This window comes from Petromyzon marinus, chromosome 44 (genome assembly GCF_048934315.1).
Source record: "Petromyzon marinus isolate PM22_M1 ecotype Great Lakes invasive population chromosome 44, UKy_Petmar_22M1.pri1.0, whole genome shotgun sequence".
Taxonomy (NCBI): domain Eukaryota; kingdom Metazoa; phylum Chordata; class Hyperoartia; order Petromyzontiformes; family Petromyzontidae; genus Petromyzon; species Petromyzon marinus.
In genome coordinates this window covers 1,262,292-1,280,893 of record NC_133710.1, presented here as the reverse complement: position 1 = coordinate 1,280,893, position 18,602 = coordinate 1,262,292, and the positions used below count along the sequence as shown (strand labels likewise).

Genomic DNA, 18,602 nt, shown 5'->3' with positions numbered 1-18,602 from the left:
TGTATATGTGGATAGCCTCATGAATGAATTTCTCATGGTAGCCAGATGGCTTACAAAGAACCTCTGTCTTGGAGAAGTCAATGTCATGTGAGCCTACTGAATTATAACAGTGATAATGCCACGGCCGAGGTGTTGGTCCTACCGTGTTTAAGGTCTGCTTTGTGTTCACAAATGCGGTCCGAGACATGTCGTTTGGTTTCTTGGCCGTGGCAGATCATTGTTATAATTCAGTAGGGTCACATGACATTGACTTCTCCAAGACAGAGGTTCTTTGCAAGCCATCTGGCTACAATGAGAGATTCGTTCATGAGGCTATCCACATATACAAACACAGAGACAATTTCAACCGAGAAGATGGATTCTGGCTTAGCAATCATTGGAAGGGTTTGATAAACCATTTCGGGTCTTAATTGATTGTTCACGCTTACGGTGGCTTTCAGACAGGATACATTATTTTCGTCTCCCCCCTCCTCTTTTCCGAACATAGATGGACTCGTCCATCTAAACAAACTGTCAAATCGCTCTCCGCGGTGCTGACGTTTAAAAATAAATAAATATAAACCGCCACTTCTTTCCAATGTTATTGCCGTTGGTTTTCACACCTGATGATGACTGCTTGTGTTACAGTCGAAACGTCGTGAGAATTTAATTGTTTTATATATTTTATTATTTTATTGTTTCCCTTCAACGTGACTTTACCGAAAGAACCAAGAATATGAATCACTGCAGTCACGAAAGCTTTTAAATCAAAACAATAACGATGTCATGTATTTATCTCAAATCATTTTCAGGACGGTTCTGCATGGAGGTTATTTGGCCAAATCCCACGACCGATGTTTTGCTTCAAATCCTCTCAGACAATGGGGGGGGGGGGGGGGGGGGCAGTAGAGCGATAGTCGTGTGGGAAGCCACCGTGACGATGATTCACACCGCTCGGGGGAGTGAACTTAGGGCGAGTTGGGGGGTGCAGAGCCCAGCCTAGCCCACCGCCTCGTGCGGCCTTGTGCGTGAGACAAACGTCACGACGCCTCGGAGCGGTGGCGCAGCGGTTAGCGCCACGCTGCGCTACGAACCTGGCGGACACCCGAGATCGATTCCCGCTCACGGCCAACACCGGTGACGGTTATCTGAACCGATCCAGGGCCTCCCCTAGGTCGACTCAGCCTCAAATGAGTACCTGGTTGCGGTGTCTAAACATCGCCACTGGGGAGACAAAGGCGGCCGGGCGTGGTGCTGGCCACCCACCCCCTCGTGTGCCGTGCCGGCCTGCATAGGTGCTCGCTAACAGCTTTTGACCCTACTGCCCATTAAGGCTATACGGGGGATCTTTGTTTTTGTTTGGTATGCGCATGAGACACATTCGGCGTTGGTGAGGACCCACTACGTGAAACAAGAACTCAACTCGTGTGTGTCCGGGTCCTACGGTTTATCCCTCCACATGTAGAATCAACATCACGCGTTTAGAGTATTTGGCTGCTAAGCCACTTTGTTGAGCAGTCACTTGTGATGTCCAGATCGCTCCTGAAAAATAAGTGGGCCTCACCTGGTCAAATGAAGAAGAAAAGAAAAATAGTTCAATCGTTCACTGATTGCGTGAGATACGAAACAATGGATTTTGTCGTTTGCCGCAATTTTACTCCAATTGTGTTCTCGGTGGGTGTCATGAGATAACCCCTCCCACCCCCCCCCCCCCCCCGAGGACTCTTGTCGAGAGCGGCTCATAATCACTCCCTGTTACAGAACGGTTCGTGGCAGCAAATGTCCGAGACGGCTCCTCAAGAGGCCTCTTGTCCACACCCGGTGGCGTCCCCACGCACCGTGAATACAGCGCATCGCCTGCTTCGTGTGTGCACCTTGAACTTGTTTCGCAACCGCACGTAGCCAAACGTGCGCCTCATTGAAAACCCACATTCTCAATTCTCAAGAGTTAAAACTTGGGGAAAGTAAGCGCAACATTTGTAATATTACATGGGGTTATATGGTATCATTGGTTGGCATAATAGAGGTTTTTTGGGGGTTAGATCGTGTAACTATATAAATGTGTCGTTCAACCCGCCACCACCCGACACAGCCAGCTAGTAAGGGTTGTCACGTCAACAGAACATCCCAATTCGTCACTAGTACAGCACGTGTGTAGTGTAGTGTACAGTGTAGTATATAGTGTATATTAGTACAGCACTAGTGTATAGTGTAGCATACTAGTACAGCAACACCGGTGTGTTGGAGAGCCAAGCCACAACATTTACAATCTGAGTACGACGTTTCGCCAGTAATTACAACTAGCTTCATCAGGCGCCAGCCAGATTTGTGGAGAAGTCCTCCTGTTGCGTTCCTTAAATAGAGGCGTAGATGTGATGACGTCACTTGTGAGCCCTTCACGTGCTAAGGGGGGGGGGGGTGGGGGGGTTAATGCTTAAAAATTACAAAGGGTAACCATTACAGGTTGGCTTGTTCATATGGTAATCAACGTACGGTATGCACATTGTTCTTGTGGCTCCTGCCGTTCGCGTGCAGTAAAGTAGCAGCACGTCTTATTGTTTGGTTTGCCAGGCTCAGACGAACAACTCGCTGAGCTTGAGAGGCCACAGACAGCCGTGTTCGGATTTTAGCCCAGAGGCTCTCAGCGCAGGCAGGCCCTGGATGTGATCTCCGAGCCAGCGAGACAACTTCATCGAGCAAACTTCTTCAGCGAGCGGTGCACAAAACACAATTCGCTAAATAACAACACAACTCCAAGCCATTCATCAACAACACCGGTGACTTACAAGAAACGCTGGCAGGTGCATTCTTGTTTTAACCCCCCCCACCCACCCCTTAATCCTACTAAAGTTAAATTCGCTGAAAGTCTGTTTTGGTAAAAATGTGTTTTCGCGTTGCTACAATTCCCCATTTGGTGCCTCGGTTCACTCCCCCTCTTCAGCACGAGACCAACACACAGCGCTGACTGTCACCTCAACCCAACACGCTGACTGTCACCTCAACTCAACACGCTGTCTGTCACCTCAACCCAACACGCTGTCTGTCACCTCAACTCAACACACTGACTGTCACCTCAACACACTGACTGTCACCTCAACCCAACACACTGACTGTCACCTCAACCCAACACGCTGTCTGTCACCTCAACCCAACACACTGTCTGTCACCTCAACCCAACACGCTGTCTGTCACCTCAACCCAACACGCTGTCACCTCAACCCAACACGCTGTCTGTCACCTCAACCCAACACACTGTCTGTCACCTCAACCCAACACGCTATCACCTCAACCCAACACACTGTCACCTCAACACGCTGACTGTCACCTCAACCCAACACGCTGTCTGTCACCTCAACCCAACACACTGTCACCTCAACCCAACACACTGTCTGTCACCTCAACCCAACACACTGTCACCTCAACCCAACACGCTGCCTGTCACCTCAACCCAACACGGTGACTGTCACCTCAACCCAACACGCTGTCACCTCAACCCAACACGCTGTCACCTCAACCCAACACACTGACTGTCACCTCAACCCAACACGCTGTCTGTCACCTCAACCCAACACGCTGACTGTCACCTCAACCCAACACGCTGTCTGTCACCTCAACCCAACACGCTGTCACCTCAACCCAACACGCTGACTGTCACCTCAACCCAACACACTGTCTGTCACCTCAACCCAACACACTGTCTGTCACCTCAACCCAACACGCTGTCTGTCACCTCAACCCAACACGCTGTCACCTCAACCCAACACGCTGACTGTCACCTCAACCCAACACGCTGTCTGTCACCTCAACCCAACACACTGTCACCTCAACCCAACACGCTGTCACCTCAACCCAACACGCTGACTGTCACCTCAACCCAACACGCTGTCTGTCACCTCAACCCAACACGCTGTCACCTCAACCCAACACGCTGTCTGTCACCTCAACCCAACACACTGTCACCTCAACCCAACACGCTGTCTGTCACCTCAACCCAACACGCTGTCACCTCAACCCAACACACTGACTGTCACCTCAACCCAACACGCTGTCACCTCAACCCAACACGCTGACTGTCACCTCAACCCAACACGCTGTCACCTCAACCCAACACGCTGTCTGTCACCTCAACCCAACACGCTGTCACCTCAACCTAACACACTGACTGTCACCTCAACACGCTGTCTGTCACCTCAACCCAACACGCTGTCTGTCACCTCAACCCAACACGCTATCACCTCAACCCAACACACTGTCACCTCAACACGCTGACTGTCACCTCAACCCAACACGTTGTCTGTCACCTCAACCCAACACGCTGTCTGTCACCTCAACCCAACACGCTGACTGTCACCTCAACCCAACACACTGACTGTCACCTCAACCCAACACGTTGTCTGTCACCTCAACCCAACACGTTGTCTGTCACCTCAACCCAACACGCTGTCACCTCAACCCAACACGCTGTCTGTCACCTCAACCCAACACACTGACTGTCACCTCAACCCAACACGTTGTCTGTCACCTCAACCCAACACGCTGTCACCTCAACCCAACACGCTGTCTGTCACCTCAACCCAACACGCTGTCACCTCAACCCAACACACTGACTGTCACCTCAACACGCTGTCTGTCACCTCAACCCAACACGCTGTCTGTCACCTCAACCCAACACGCTATCACCTCAACCCAACACACTGTCACCTCAACACGCTGTCTGTCACCTCAACCCAACACGTTGTCTGTCACCTCAACCCAACACGCTGTCTGTCACCTCAACCCAACACGCTGACTGACACCTCAACACGCTGTCACCTCAACCCAACACGCTGACTGTCACCTCAACCCAACACGCTGACTGTCACCTCAACCCAACACGCTGACTGTCACCTCAACACGCTGACTGTCACCTCAACCCAACACGCTGACTGTCACCTCAACCCAACACGCTGTCTGTCACCTCAACACGCTGACTGTCACCTCAACCCAACACGCTGACTGTCACCTCAACCCAACACGCTGACTGTCACCTCAACCCAACACGCTGACTGTCACCTCAACCCAACACGCTGACTGTCACCTCAACCCAACACGCTGACTGTCACCTCAACCCAACACGCTGACTGTCACCTCAACCCAACACGCTGACTGTCACCTCAACACGCTGACTGTCACCTCAACCCAACACGCTGACTGTCACCTCAACCCAACACGCTGACTGTCACCTCAACCCAACACGCTGACTGTCACCTCAACCCAACACGCTGACTGTCACCTCAACCCAACACGCTGACTGTCACCTCAACCCAACACGCTGACTGTCACCTCAACCCAACACGCTGACTGTCACCTCAACCCAACACGCTGACTGTCACCTCTTGTTCTCACTGCGTTACACCTCGTGTCTTCGTTCTGTCTCGCGCGTGTTTCGTCTTAGATGAAGACTTCGTTAGTTGTGCAACGTTCCTGAAGGACTCTGCACTAATTCACTGCGTCGTTCCTGAATGACTCTGCACTCATTCACTGCGTCGTTCCTGAAGGACCCTGCACTCATTCACTGCGTCGTTCCTGAAGGACTCTGCACTAATTCACTGCGTCGTTCCTGAAGGACTCTGCACTCATTCACTGCGTCGTTCCTGAAGGACCCTGCACTAATTCACTGCGTCGTTCCTGAAGGACCCTGCACTCATTCACTGCGTCGTTCCTGAAGGACCTTGCACTTTCACTGCGTCCCTGAAGGACCTTGCACTCATTCACTGCGTCGTTCCTGAAGGACTCTGCACTCATTCACTGCGTCGTTCCTGAAGGACCCTGCACTCATTCACTGCGTCGTTCCTGAAGGACCTTGCACTCATTCACTGCCACGTTCCTGAAGGACTCTGCACTCATTCACTGCCACGTTCCTGAAGGACTCTGCACTCATTCACTGCGACGTTCCTGAAGGACTCTGCACTCATTCACTGCGTCGTTCCTGAAGGACTCTGCACTCATTCACTGCGTCGTTCCTGAATGACTCTGCACTCATTCACTGCGTCGTTCCTGAAGGACTCTGCACTCATTCACTGCGATGTCGAAGTTTTTGTCTTGAGCTTTCGTTGTTGCTGTGCCGATGCACAACGGGACCACTCCGTGTGTAACAAATGGAATCGACTGAGACTCGAAGGCATTATTATTGACGAATGTGTTCAGCTTCACCTTCAGTATGAATCCACAGCAACTTTGCTTAGGGGTTCATACTTGGTTTACACGATTATCCATTTACTAACACAGTACACACATAATCCAGACACATACGTCACATTATCAATGTATTTATTTCAACAGTAAAATGTTTATTACATGCATCTTCCAGTAACCAACACTTAAAAGGCATTTTTGTTTACACTGCCTTACATCAGGAGACAAGACAGCAGGCGACCGTTCTGGGGAGTGACCTTCTTAAGAGCAAAGACAACAAAGAGAGATTGACGATTTGACCACCCTGACGATCCTTTAACTTGAAACCACCGGAGAGAAGCAACGGAAGGTTGGTGTATGAACACACGTGAACACACATGAACACACGTGAACACACGTGAACATACACATGAACACGTACACACACATGAACACAGACATGAACACACGCGTGAACACACGCGAACACGTACACACGCGAACACACGTGAACACACACGTGAACACACGAACACGTACACACACGCGAACACACGTGAACACACGCGAACGCACGTGAACCCACATGAACACACACGGGAACACACGTGAACATACACATGAACACGTACACACACATGAACACGTACACACACACATGGACACAGACGTGAACACACGCGTGAACACACGCGAACACACGCAAACACGTACACACACGCGAACACACACGTGAACACACACGTGAACACACGTGAACACGCGCGAACACACGTGAACACACATGAACACACGTGAACACACGTGAACACACACACGTGAACACACATGTGAACACACGTGAACACACGTTTCCATTGGGCAGATGTTGAGCGGTGAACACAGCCTTCAAGATGAAGTTGCCAAACGCCACCTGTTTTGGCCCAGATGGGAGTCTTCGTGTGCTTTCACAAAGTTCGGTCGTGGGTGGTCTGAAGCTCTTGACATTGTTGTTTTAATAAATCAGGATTTCCTCCCCACATTATCATTATGTTTTTGCCCGTAGGCTTTCACAACCAAAATTATGATTCACTGCTGGTTTCTTTAGGGTAAGATCTCGTTGCGTTGTATAATGTCGATCTTTCACGAATAACCCCCTCCACCACCCGACAGAGCCAATCCGAATGAAGCCGATCTGGCGGGCGCAACTTGGCAATGTATTTGGTTCGTCAGCAACACCGGGGGAATGTTGAAATGGCAAGCAAATTGTTTTTGTTTGTTAACAATTTGTATCCGACGTTGTAGTGGAGATTACAACCAGCATCATCAGGCGAATGACAACATCTCAGCAAGCAGTTTCAAATGTTCTGGCTTCATATTCGACTGGTGACATGGCCGAGGCCAGAAAACGCAATGCTGCTGCTGCTGCGTGGAGTGGGCGTGGCTGTGTGAAAGTGGGTGGGGGCCTGTGTGAAAGTGGGCGTGGTTGTGTGAAAGTGGGTGGGGGCCTGTGTGAAAGTGGGCGTGGTCGTGTGAAAGTGGGTGGGGGCCTGTGTGAAAGTGGGCGTGGTTGTGTGAAAGTGGGTGGGGGCCTGTGTGAAAGTGGGCGTGGTCGTGTGAAAGTGGGTGGGGGCCTGTGTGAAAGTGGGCGTGGTTGTGTGAAAGTGGGTGGGGACTCATATTCTTAGTTTTTTCGGTAAAGTCACGTTGAAGAGAAACAACAAAATAACAAAATATATATTTTGTTATTTAACAAATATATATTTTGTTATTTTGTTGTTTCTCTTCAACGTGGGCGTGGTTGTGTGAAAGTTGGTGGGGGGCTGTGTGAAAGTGGGCGTGGTTGTGTGAAAGTGGGTGGGGGCCTGTGTGAAAGTGGGCGTGGTTGTGTGAAAGTGGGCGGGTCTTATGGAAGGAGAGGCTAGCTGCACAGTTCCCTTAAATTGTTTCCTTGGTTGAGCCTCCAAGAAATTTGGTAGCTTAACTTAACGAGAATTAAGAGCTAAGTAGAAATAAAAATCAAAGCTGCGTCTCCCAAATTACGATGGAAATCGGTGCCTTCAGGGAAAGCCGAAGTAATCGGCTAAGCAAGCGAAAAAATAATAAAAATAGCAGAGGTCGCCACTCATTGCTGTTGTTTGAGCAAACGGAAGGTCAAGTGGAGGTGGGCAGGAGACGGAATAACGAATTACGGAGCGGAGACCGAGAGAAGCGGAGCGAGAGTCAGCGACGACGTCGCAGGGTTCGGAGGTCGCTACTGGCCATGATCGACTGGCGAAAGGAGGGGACGGAAGAAAAATGCGGGAGGCTTTTTTGCCCAGCAGGGTAACGTTCAAGACCGACGACGACGACAACAACAACAACAACCACAAGCTGAAGGAGTCACCGTGACGGGAGCCCCGTCCGCTCTCAGCACTCCGCCGACGCTTCGCGCTGCTCGGCCAGCTTGTATTCGAGGTGGAGCAGCTGGCGCAGGAATCCGTCGTTGGGTCCGATGGCGCGGCAGGAGCGCACCTGGCGCAGCGCCGACTGCACGTCGCGGCCTCGGCGGAGCATGAGGAAGGCGACCACGAGGCTGGGAGAGCGGCTGTAGCCCTCGCGGCAGTGAACGAGCACGCGCCCTGCGGTGAACAAGCACGTGCCTTGCGGTGAACAAGCGAGCGCCCTGTGGTGAACAAGCGAGTGCCCTGTGGTGAACAAGTGAGTGCCCTGCGGTGAACAAGCGAGCGCCTTGTGGTGAACAAGCACGTGCCTTGCGGTGAACAAGCGAGCGCCCTGTGGTGAACAAGCGAGTGCCCTGTGGTGAACAAGTGAGTGCCCTGCGGTGAACAAGCGAGCGCCTTGTGGTGAACAAGCACGTGCCTTGCGGTGAACAAGCGAGCGCCCTGCGGTGAACAAGCGAGCGCCCTGCGGTGAACAAGCACGTGCCTTGTGGTGAACAAGCACGTGCCTTGTGGTGAACAAGCACGTGCCTTGTGGTGAACAAGCACGTGCCTTGCGGTGAACAAGCACGTGCCTTGTGGTGAACAAGCACGTGCCTTGTGGTGAACAAGCACGTGCCTTGTGGTGAACAAGCACGTGCCTTGCGGTGAACGAGCACGCGCCCTGCACCGCTGCGCAGCAGAGAGGCGTCTCGGATTTGCCGTCCGTGCGCTACGGCTCAACGGAAGCCCTTCGATTGCGCCCAGCGGGCGTTCACGCGGTGCCGCACATTGACATTCGTCGTGATGATCCCTCGCCAGAGCAATGTGGAATTACCACCACTTTGCTCAGGGGCTTTGCAAACTGGCGACGGGCATCGCGTGATTGTCCCGTTTGAGCAGGAAATAATTTATGACTTTGCGTCCGTTAAAGTCTATGCTCATCCATCTGCCATGGAGATGTGGAATGTCCGCCTCTGGCTCTTAGCTCTCAACAGGCGATGAGCGCCGCGTCAAAGTCCCATTGAGCAGGAAATCGCTTTGACTCTGCCTCGACATCGTTGCGTGCGTTAAGATAGATTCTTATGGACCCGGTGGCACGCCACATTGTAGACCTGGCGAAAGCCGAGTTTGATTCCCGGCAGAGCGAAGACGGAGCGGCGGGAGTGATATCTGAACCCGTTCTGGGCACAGCACCCTCAACGGGACACCCACTGACCAGCATGGTGAAGTATGGTCAAACAGACCCATCGTGGGGTTCGGCTTCCATCCGAGCAGTGGACTGACAAAGCGGGGCCGCACTTTGTCACGGCTCAACGTGACCCCTCCAGCCGCTGGAGGCGCTACATTCATCATCCTCAGAGCACAGCTTGAAGGCAGCGAGCAGAGTCGATTCCCGAGTTCACCACCTGATGAAAAGTCTCAAGCCACCGGTGGCTTGAGACTTGAGACTTGATCGAACAGAATTCCATCAATTTGTTGGCACGTACAAATGATAAAAATGAGGGTTTCGTCCCCAATTTGTTTTGTAAACGCAGGCTTTCACAATCAATATTACGATTCACAATCTAGAATATTATGATTCACTATTAATGTATTGCGGGTACGATGTTGTTGCGTATGACGTCAATCTTTAACTTTGAATTGTTGGCGTGAAATAAATCATCACCGCGGTCACTCACTGCAACCTTTAAAAAGGAAACCGATGCCCTCGGTTTTTACGACTTCGGACCCCATCACCGCTACGGGAGATCCAATTGCACCGTCGCTGTCGAAGCCCCCGCCCTGTGCTGTGCTCATCAGCCGTTCTCTCTCGCTGGCCCCCGACACAGTCAACGTGCACGGTCGATCGAGACCCGGCATGGTGCCGATTCATCGGGGGGTGCAAGCGACGCGGACACACGGAGAGCGCCGCGCCACCACGCACCCGGTCGGCAGAGTTCGATTCCCGCTCGCGGTCAACATCGGTGACGAACGTCTGAACCGGTTCTGGGCCTCCCCTAGGTCGACTCGGCCTTAAACGAAAGACCCGGCGCGGTGTGCAAGCGTCGCCACTGGAGAGACAGAGGCGACCGAGCGCGGTGCTGGCCACCTCCACCCGGCCGCTCGGGTTTCATGCCGGTAGCCTTCAGAGGTTGCTGCTCGCTAACAGCACTTGCCCCAACAGCCTGCGTGAGGCTACAACGGGGGGTGGGGGACCTTTATCTTTGGACCGGTGACACGGAGCTGCGGGTACCTTTGGGGTGCGAGAGCGCCTTCTCGATGAACTCGGCCCCTTCCTCGAAGAACTTGCCCAGGTCGTACGAGTCGAGGTCACAGGCGGGGATGCCGTGGTAGACGATGCCGCTCCCCTCGTAGAACGCGGGGCCCGTCTCCACGTGCATCAGCGTCGTGCCGTGGGCTGCATTGAGGACGTGCGTCACGCCCAGCCGGTGGAGATTCCGGATGCTCCTCGCGATCTCACTGGGCACCACGCACACACAAAGATGCCCGGTCCCAGCAGGGCCCACCGTGTGGTCTCTAAACGCAGTGGGTCCTTCTGGTGGGCGCTGGTGGCCTTTCGTGCGGCCCCTGATGTGCGCCCCCCCCCCCCCCCCCAACAGTGATCGGAGGCGGCGGGGAGGAAAATAATACTCGGTAAAATGTTGAAGAAAACTAAAAACCCGCACCCGTTTGCGTATTCCGTGCAAAGCAGATTGACACCTGGGGCTCCACACTTCGATATTTTAAGTTATAAACGTTCAGGAAACCCGATGACCAGTGTGACACGTGTTTCACATGGATGTACAATGACGCCGATGCTAACAAAGCAAAGAGAGAACGCGTGACAAGCGGTGATTATCGTGCCATTCTTCATCGTCTCGCCCCCCTGTTTTTATAAATATCGCTCCGCCGATGCATCACCGTTGACGATTGAGAGCTGGCGTCGCGTGTTTTTAAGTGACGGGGAGTGTCACTGCAGCTCCGGCATCTGCTGCATTCTATATATCAGCGCAGCGGCTACATGTCCTCAAGTCTCCGCGCTATCTTTAGATCTACAACTTGACTGGATTGGATAAACACGCTGCGCTTTCAGACCGCACGCATCCACAGCAAAGTTCTAAAGGGTATCTCCCTCTTTCTCTCTCTGCTCAAATAAGACATTGAGGCAGCATTTCAGGCAATGGCTTTTCAATGATGTGTAGCACGTAAGAAGAACCATTGCCCAAAATATCATCGATTATATATTTTTTTATTTTAAAGGCCACAATTTTATTGCCGAATGTGTTGAGTTTATTTGTTATTTGTGCACCACTGCCAACTGTAAACTATTTTTTATTGTACCAGGTAAGGTCCCCACTGAGCTATGTAGCTCTTTTTCAGAAGCCACCTGGTCATCACAAATGATAGCTCAACGAATTGGCGCATCATTTCGATATTTATAGCAGCCAAATACTCTAAACGCGTGACGTTGATTCTAAATGTGGAAGGAAAACCCGGAGGACCCGGAGAAAAATCCACGCGACCACGGGGAGAGACACACACAGACTCCAAATATAGAGCAGGCGTCAGGGTCGAGAACCACGACCTCCTGTGTACCAGGCGAGGTAGTCAACATCTCCTAAGCCACCACGGTGCCTTCAGCAGCAGCATCACCAAATAATTTGTTGAGCGCTCAATCCCAGCAGTGGAAATTTAATATTGCTAGGGTTGTGCCACACCGCCCATTCATTTATCACCACTGGCTTCAGACAAAGTGGCACTGGCTGTTTCGGGTGGTGGCGGGTTTAACGACACATGCATATATTTACGCAATCTAACCCAAGCAAAATCTGTATTATAAAAGTGGCATTTATAAGTCTCAACTCCAGAGGGATGCAGGCCGAGCCAACTCCCGAATGGGATTTGAACGCCAAACCTGACGATTGTAAGTCAACAAATCTCTCACCACCTGGCTGGATCAACTTAAAAGACCAATACAGTTTTGCCAATCCACTGCTCGATGAAGGCCTGCCCCAAGCCGCGTCAGTCATGGGAGCTGTTTTTACCATACTTCGCCACGCTGCTCAGCGCCAAGTGGCTATGCATTAATCGCCGAATATTTTCTGTGTCGCCTGTAGGCAGGAGTAAGAACGCGACTTCACGAGAGGTACGCCAGAAGACATGAAGCATCGATGCTGAGCGATATCTGTCTTGGGTTAATGAAAAAATACTCGCACTGAAATGTCCTCGTTGCTTAAAATACATCACTGTGGTCGGAACAAACACTTTCGGTAAACGACTTTAGTTTGAATTTCTTTCGCCCCGTAGTTTCAACAACATACATTAGAAGGATTACATTGCTTATAAGCGTTATACCCCGCAGGACGAATGGTGAAAAACGATAGTTCTAAAAGAGTTAATCCACAATTATATTTAATTAGACCGACGAAATTGTGCTTGATGGGGCCGATTCTGTTCATTTGCTGCTCCCTATGTGTAAAATGATATCTTCCGTAGCACTTACATCACACTCTTTCCCTTCTCACGATCTTGCTCACAATCTGCTCCAATTCAGTTTGAGTCTTATGGAGCAGCGGTGGTGGTGCAGCAGCGGTTTACCACACTGCTCTCTGATCCAGGCCACCTAAGTTCAATTCCCGGCAACGGCTAATGTTAAGTGGCGAATGATACATCAATCGGCTCTGGACACCTCCCCACCTTCACCAACCGGTATTTAGCAGTGTGGTGAAGTGTGTAGTGTTGGACTTCTTTTGCACCGTACGTAGCCAAGCGTGCAAATCGGAGGCGCGAGGGGGAAGGACAACAAACTACAGACACGGAGCAGTTCTAAAGAAATTAGTTTTCATTCTAGATGACATAAAAGTGCACAGCTCCAGTGGCCTCCTAATATGAGAAGGAAGAGCTTTCCAGACGGCCGCAGCAGCGCATCTGAAAGCGCCGCGCGATGATGATGCGGTGACCGCCGCCTTTGTTCGATGGCGAGCAGCCAAAAGCTTCTGCTGCTGCTGCGAGGATGGCCGGAGTTGGCTTGATGGTGATGTACGCCCCTTGACGAGATCAGCGAGGTATTGTGGTTCATCTGCGGCAAGCACTTTGTGTGTAATGAGTGCGACCTTGGAGGTGAAGTATGGTCAAACAATTCCCCTGCCCCCCGCCCTAAAATGGTACGGCATGGGAAGGCCTTCATTCAACAATGGAGTGGCAGGAAACGAAATAATAACAATCATCATATAGGCCATATGTAAAACAACAACAACAGTAAATGCTTACCCCGAGCTCTCAATACTCTTGACAGTGCGCTGTTTTTGAGTTGTACGCCTTTTGGCGTCATCTGGTCCAACACCAATGGAGACCAGGCTCTAAGAAAAGCCGTCTCGGGTGTGGACCAATCAATTTCAAGGACAGTGCCAATATCATTATCAGAGTTGTCTCTTTTGTTTGCATTTTGACTGCTTGTGTTGTGGTTATTGCAAACATGATCCCTTGTATAAAGGTGTCAGTTTTGGTGCCAGATAAAAGGGTAAAAACCTATTACTACAACAATAACTTTGTTATGGATATAGGCCTTCTTGCCGTGACAATCGTCTTGAAATTTTATTTAATTTCTCCACTGTCATTTCTCACCATCTCTTTTTATTCTAAATTGAATCTTCACACTTTGCCATCATCTCCACTGCTTTCCCTTAATAATGTCACGTCCCTGTAAATAAAAACAACAACAACCCAGACCAGACAGCTCGTCACGAGGATGCTGTCCGCCTGCCACGAAGTCGCTGTTGCCTTTTTGGAGATTATATCGACATCAAAACCGCAACGCGTCATTGACAATTCCACCGCTGGATGAATGCCCTCCCCCACACTGCTGCGTCGTTCATGGGTGGGGGTGGCTGTTTCACCATACTTCACCACACTGCTTAGCGCGGGGCCGGCGAGACTCAGGACTTGTTCAGAGATCACGCGCCGCTGGTATTTGCCGTGGCTGGGACTCGAACCTTGGCGGCCTGACAGCGCCACTGAGAGCATGGTCCCCTCGCGCGTCCTGGCATGTCGTAAATAAATAAACAATGCGCATACTCGCACAGAGTTATTTTAGCGCTGGTTTTTTTTCTTCTACGAGTTGAGGTCTTGGACAAGACCTCGAACTAATTTGACGCCGACGTGTTAAACAGAACGTGGCCAATTCGCCACTAGTACAGCAGCACACCGGTGTGTTGGGAGAGCCAAGCCACAACATTTACAATCTGAGTACGACGTTTCGCCAGTAATTACAACTAGCTTCATCAGGCGACAGCCAGATTTGTGGAGAAGTCCACCTGTTGCGCTCCTTATTTCGAGGCGTAGTAGATGTGGTGACCACGCTTCAGTGCTCTTGCGCCGCGTGTGCGGGGGTTGGGTCAATATGAGCAACATCTGGTTACCATTGTTTACCGTGAGCCTCCTCCCCGCTCGACGGACGGAGATCATTCACTGGGCGCTCTTTAACCGTGCGCCGCGGTGAAACTCGGCACGCTGCCACGCGATGGAGGGCGCTGCATGCAACGTACGCGTCTCCCACGAGGATGCCGGGGAAGACCTCGTCGCAGTGGTCGCAGGGCAAGTTGTAGAGGCCGTGCTCGTCCACGAGCAGCTCGTTGAGCACATTCACCATGAAGTCGGACATCCTCCTCCCGAGTGCTGTAGACAGCTGCTCCAGCTCTCTCTCTCTCTCTGTGCTGCTACTGATGCTAGTGCTGATGCGATTGCAATTGCTGGTGTTGTGCTGCTGCTACAACTACTACTGCTACAACTGCTGCTGCTGCTGCAATTGCTACTGCTGCTACTACAACTGCTGCTGCTGCTACAACTGCTGCTACAACTGTTGCTACTACTGCTGCTGCTACAATTGCTACAACTGCTACTACTACAACTGCTGCTGGTGCTACTACTGCTGATGCTGCTGCTACTGCTACAACTGCTGCTGCTACAACTGCTGCTGCTACTACAACTGCTGCTACAACTGCTACTACAACTGCTGCTGCTACTACAACTGCTGCTACAACTGCTACTACAACTGCTGCTACAACTGCTGCTGCTACTACAACTGCTGCTACAACTGCTACTACAACTGCTGCTACAACTGCTGCTGCTACTACAACTGCTGCTGCTACTACAACTGCTGCTGCTACAACTACTGCTGGTGCTACTACAACTGCTGCTGCTACAACTGCTGCTGCTGCTACTACAACTGCTGCTACTACCACTGCTGCTGCTACAAGTAGCCGGTGCTGCTGCTGCTGCTGCCGCTCTGAGACCTTGGCCCACGAGAACCGCTCACGGGGCCCTCGGTTCCCCACACCCCACCGCGACCCTCGCCTGTGGCACACTGCACTCACCACTGGCGAAGTTCAGCATTGGCCGGCAGCCAGTGGGCTCGGTTCTTCAGGTTACCCCGCAAACCACCACCGCACCCCCTCCACCCACGAATATTTTCCAGCAGTGGCAGCCCCCCCCAGCCCCAGCCAGCCCCACGTGTCCGCTCCTTGCCCCGCTCACGCCTCACACGAAGCCAGCGGCGCATTTCAGAAGCAACGAGCCCCGCCGACGACAAATCATTACGGGCACATCGTAAAATGTAAAACAAACAAACAACACGTGTTGTTGTTTCTACTTCACATAGCATGGCTACAGTCAGTGTCACACGCATTCATCACTTTTACTGTAAGGCTTTGACAAAAACACATAAAGTGAAGACAGAAATAGCTGCTCGTGAAAATACGATCCACGAGGGGGGGGGGCACGTGATGATGGTGGTGGTGATGGTGATGATGGTGGTGATGGTGGTGATGATTGTGGTGATGGTGGTGGTGATGATGGTGGTGGTGGTGATGGTGGTGGTGGTGATGGTGGTGGTGATGGTGGTGATGATGGTGGTGGTGATGGTGGTGGTGATGGTGGTGATGATGGTGGTGATGGTGGAGGTGATGGTGGTGGGGAGCGATGGTGTAGCGGTTAGTGCTACGCTGCGCTCTGAACTTGGTGACCCGAGTTCGATTCCCGCTCACCAGTGGCGATTATCTGAACCGGTCCCGGGCCTCCCCTAGGTCGACTCAGCCTCAAATGAGTACCTGGTGCGATGTGTTAACATCGCCACTAGGGAGACAAAGGCGGTCGAGCGTGGTGCTGGCCACCCACCCCCTCGTGTACCGTTCCGGCCTTCATAGGTGCTCGCTAACAGCACTTGCCCCTACAGTCTGTTAAGGCTATACGGGGGATCTTTGATTGGTGATGGTGGTGATGATGATGGTGGTGATGATGGGGATGATGGTGGTGATGATGGGGATGATGGTGGTGATGATGGTGGTAGTGATGATGGTGATGATGGTGATGATGGTGGTGGTAGTGATGGTACCTCCCTGGGATACCACCAGCCTCGTCCTGGTGTTAGGGGAGGGGGGGGGCGTCAGGCTGCTCTCCCGCCAGCGTTTACCGTAGAGAGTCTGTGGGCTACTCAGCAGGAGCGCGGTGGCGTGGGCACCTGTACTGGTGCCTAGTGGGGGGCTCAGGCAGTGTTCTCCACACCGCCTGAGCCCACAGCTCGCGCTGCTGTCCACAGAGGGCTTCTTTCCATCTTCGTTCCCGGTGAAATGCGCTCATCATGCCTCCCGGCGTGCTTTCTCCGATAATTATGGACATCGGCACGGCTTCATTTTCTTCCTCCTCGAACCTCTTCGTTTGTTGCGACGTCTTTCCAAGAAATCTGTTGGGATACCTTTTCAGGCCCCACGTTGTGCTCAGATGTCGCGAACATTTCTTGATTGATTGGCTGGGTCTCTGCTCCAGAGCAACGCGATGTGGATAGCACCACGGCTTTGTACCAGTCTGGCCGTTGTGAACAAGTTCACGTCATTCATTGCAATGCACGTAAAGAGAATGCAAAAGTCTCGCTGTGCTGGGCAGACGAATGTCTCTGGACTCGGCGAGAGCTAAGCGACCAGTGTTGCATTCCCGTTAATTAATTCCCAATAGCGCTACGTACGGTGCGAAAGAAGTTTAACAAACATGCTCACTGTTATGTTCACTGGTCTGGCAGCTGTCTTAAGACATTGCCTCCAATCTGTCCCACACTAAAAATAAATGTACTATGTGCACAGACGGCTGGATTTTGCAACGACTATAAGAATAGTCATTGACAAACCATTGCCAATCCACTGCTGCCGGATGAAAGTCTCTGCATGCCATGCCAGTCACCGGGGTTGTTTACCCATAGTTCACCACTCTGGTGACGGTGGGTCAAGTGAATGGGGGGGGAGCTTGAGCTGGTTAGCCATGGCCGGGAATTGAACTCGGGTCTGCTGAATTCACTAATCCACCGCCCGAATCACGATTTTATATTTTGCTTCAAAATCCATTCAGTTTCGAAAAAAACCCCGACACGATTGGATTTCAACACAGTGCAATAAAAGTCTGATGGCTCCAAGTATACTTAAAACAAGTGAAAGTATTGTTTTTATATTTACAATGTCACGTTGACCCTCTGCTGATAATATGGAAGCATGGACTGGTTTCAATCTCGTGGAGGCTAATCGGCAAACCACACTCGGTTTATCCACAGCTGGGAATTGAACTCAGTGTGCTGGATTCACTGTAGCACTGCCGCACCGCCAACCTTAACTTAATAATTATCATCAAAATCCATCATTTCGCAAATAAAATCACGATATAATTGGATTTAAACAGTTGCAATACAATATCATGTCTCCGAGTATATTTAAAAAGTAAGTGTTTTGTTATAATTACAAAATAAACAACGTCATGTTTAAATTTTGATTTAAAGCTTTCGTGACTGCAGTAATTAATATTCTTAGCTCTTTCGGTAAAGTCACGTTGAAGGGAAACAATAAAAATAATAAAATATATAGAACAAGAAAAATTCTCACGAAACGTCGTGAGAATTTTTCTCACGAAACGTCGTGAGAATTTTTATTGTTATATATATTTTATTATTTTTTATTGTTTCCCTTCAACGTGACTTTACTAAAACGTCATGTTTACCCACCGACACTATTGAGGTTGACATGTCACCCAGAAACACAATCCGCAGTGTGGAAG

General features: G+C 51.1%; 1 protein-coding gene across 1 annotated transcript; it reads right to left on the bottom strand.

The window, feature by feature from the left end:
* Nucleotides 1–6,271: 6,271 nt before the first annotated feature.
* DUSP3 (dual specificity phosphatase 3) lies at nucleotides 6,272–15,883 on the bottom strand. Its single transcript, XM_076073911.1, has 3 exons — nucleotides 15,059–15,883; nucleotides 10,768–10,994; nucleotides 6,272–8,732 (listed from the first exon to the last, which is right to left on the bottom strand). The coding sequence occupies exons 1-3, from the start codon at nucleotides 15,172–15,174 to the stop codon at nucleotides 8,521–8,523; spliced, it is 555 nt and encodes a 184-aa protein (XP_075930026.1). The 5' UTR covers nucleotides 15,175–15,883; the 3' UTR covers nucleotides 6,272–8,520.
* Nucleotides 15,884–18,602: the final 2,719 nt, after the last annotated feature.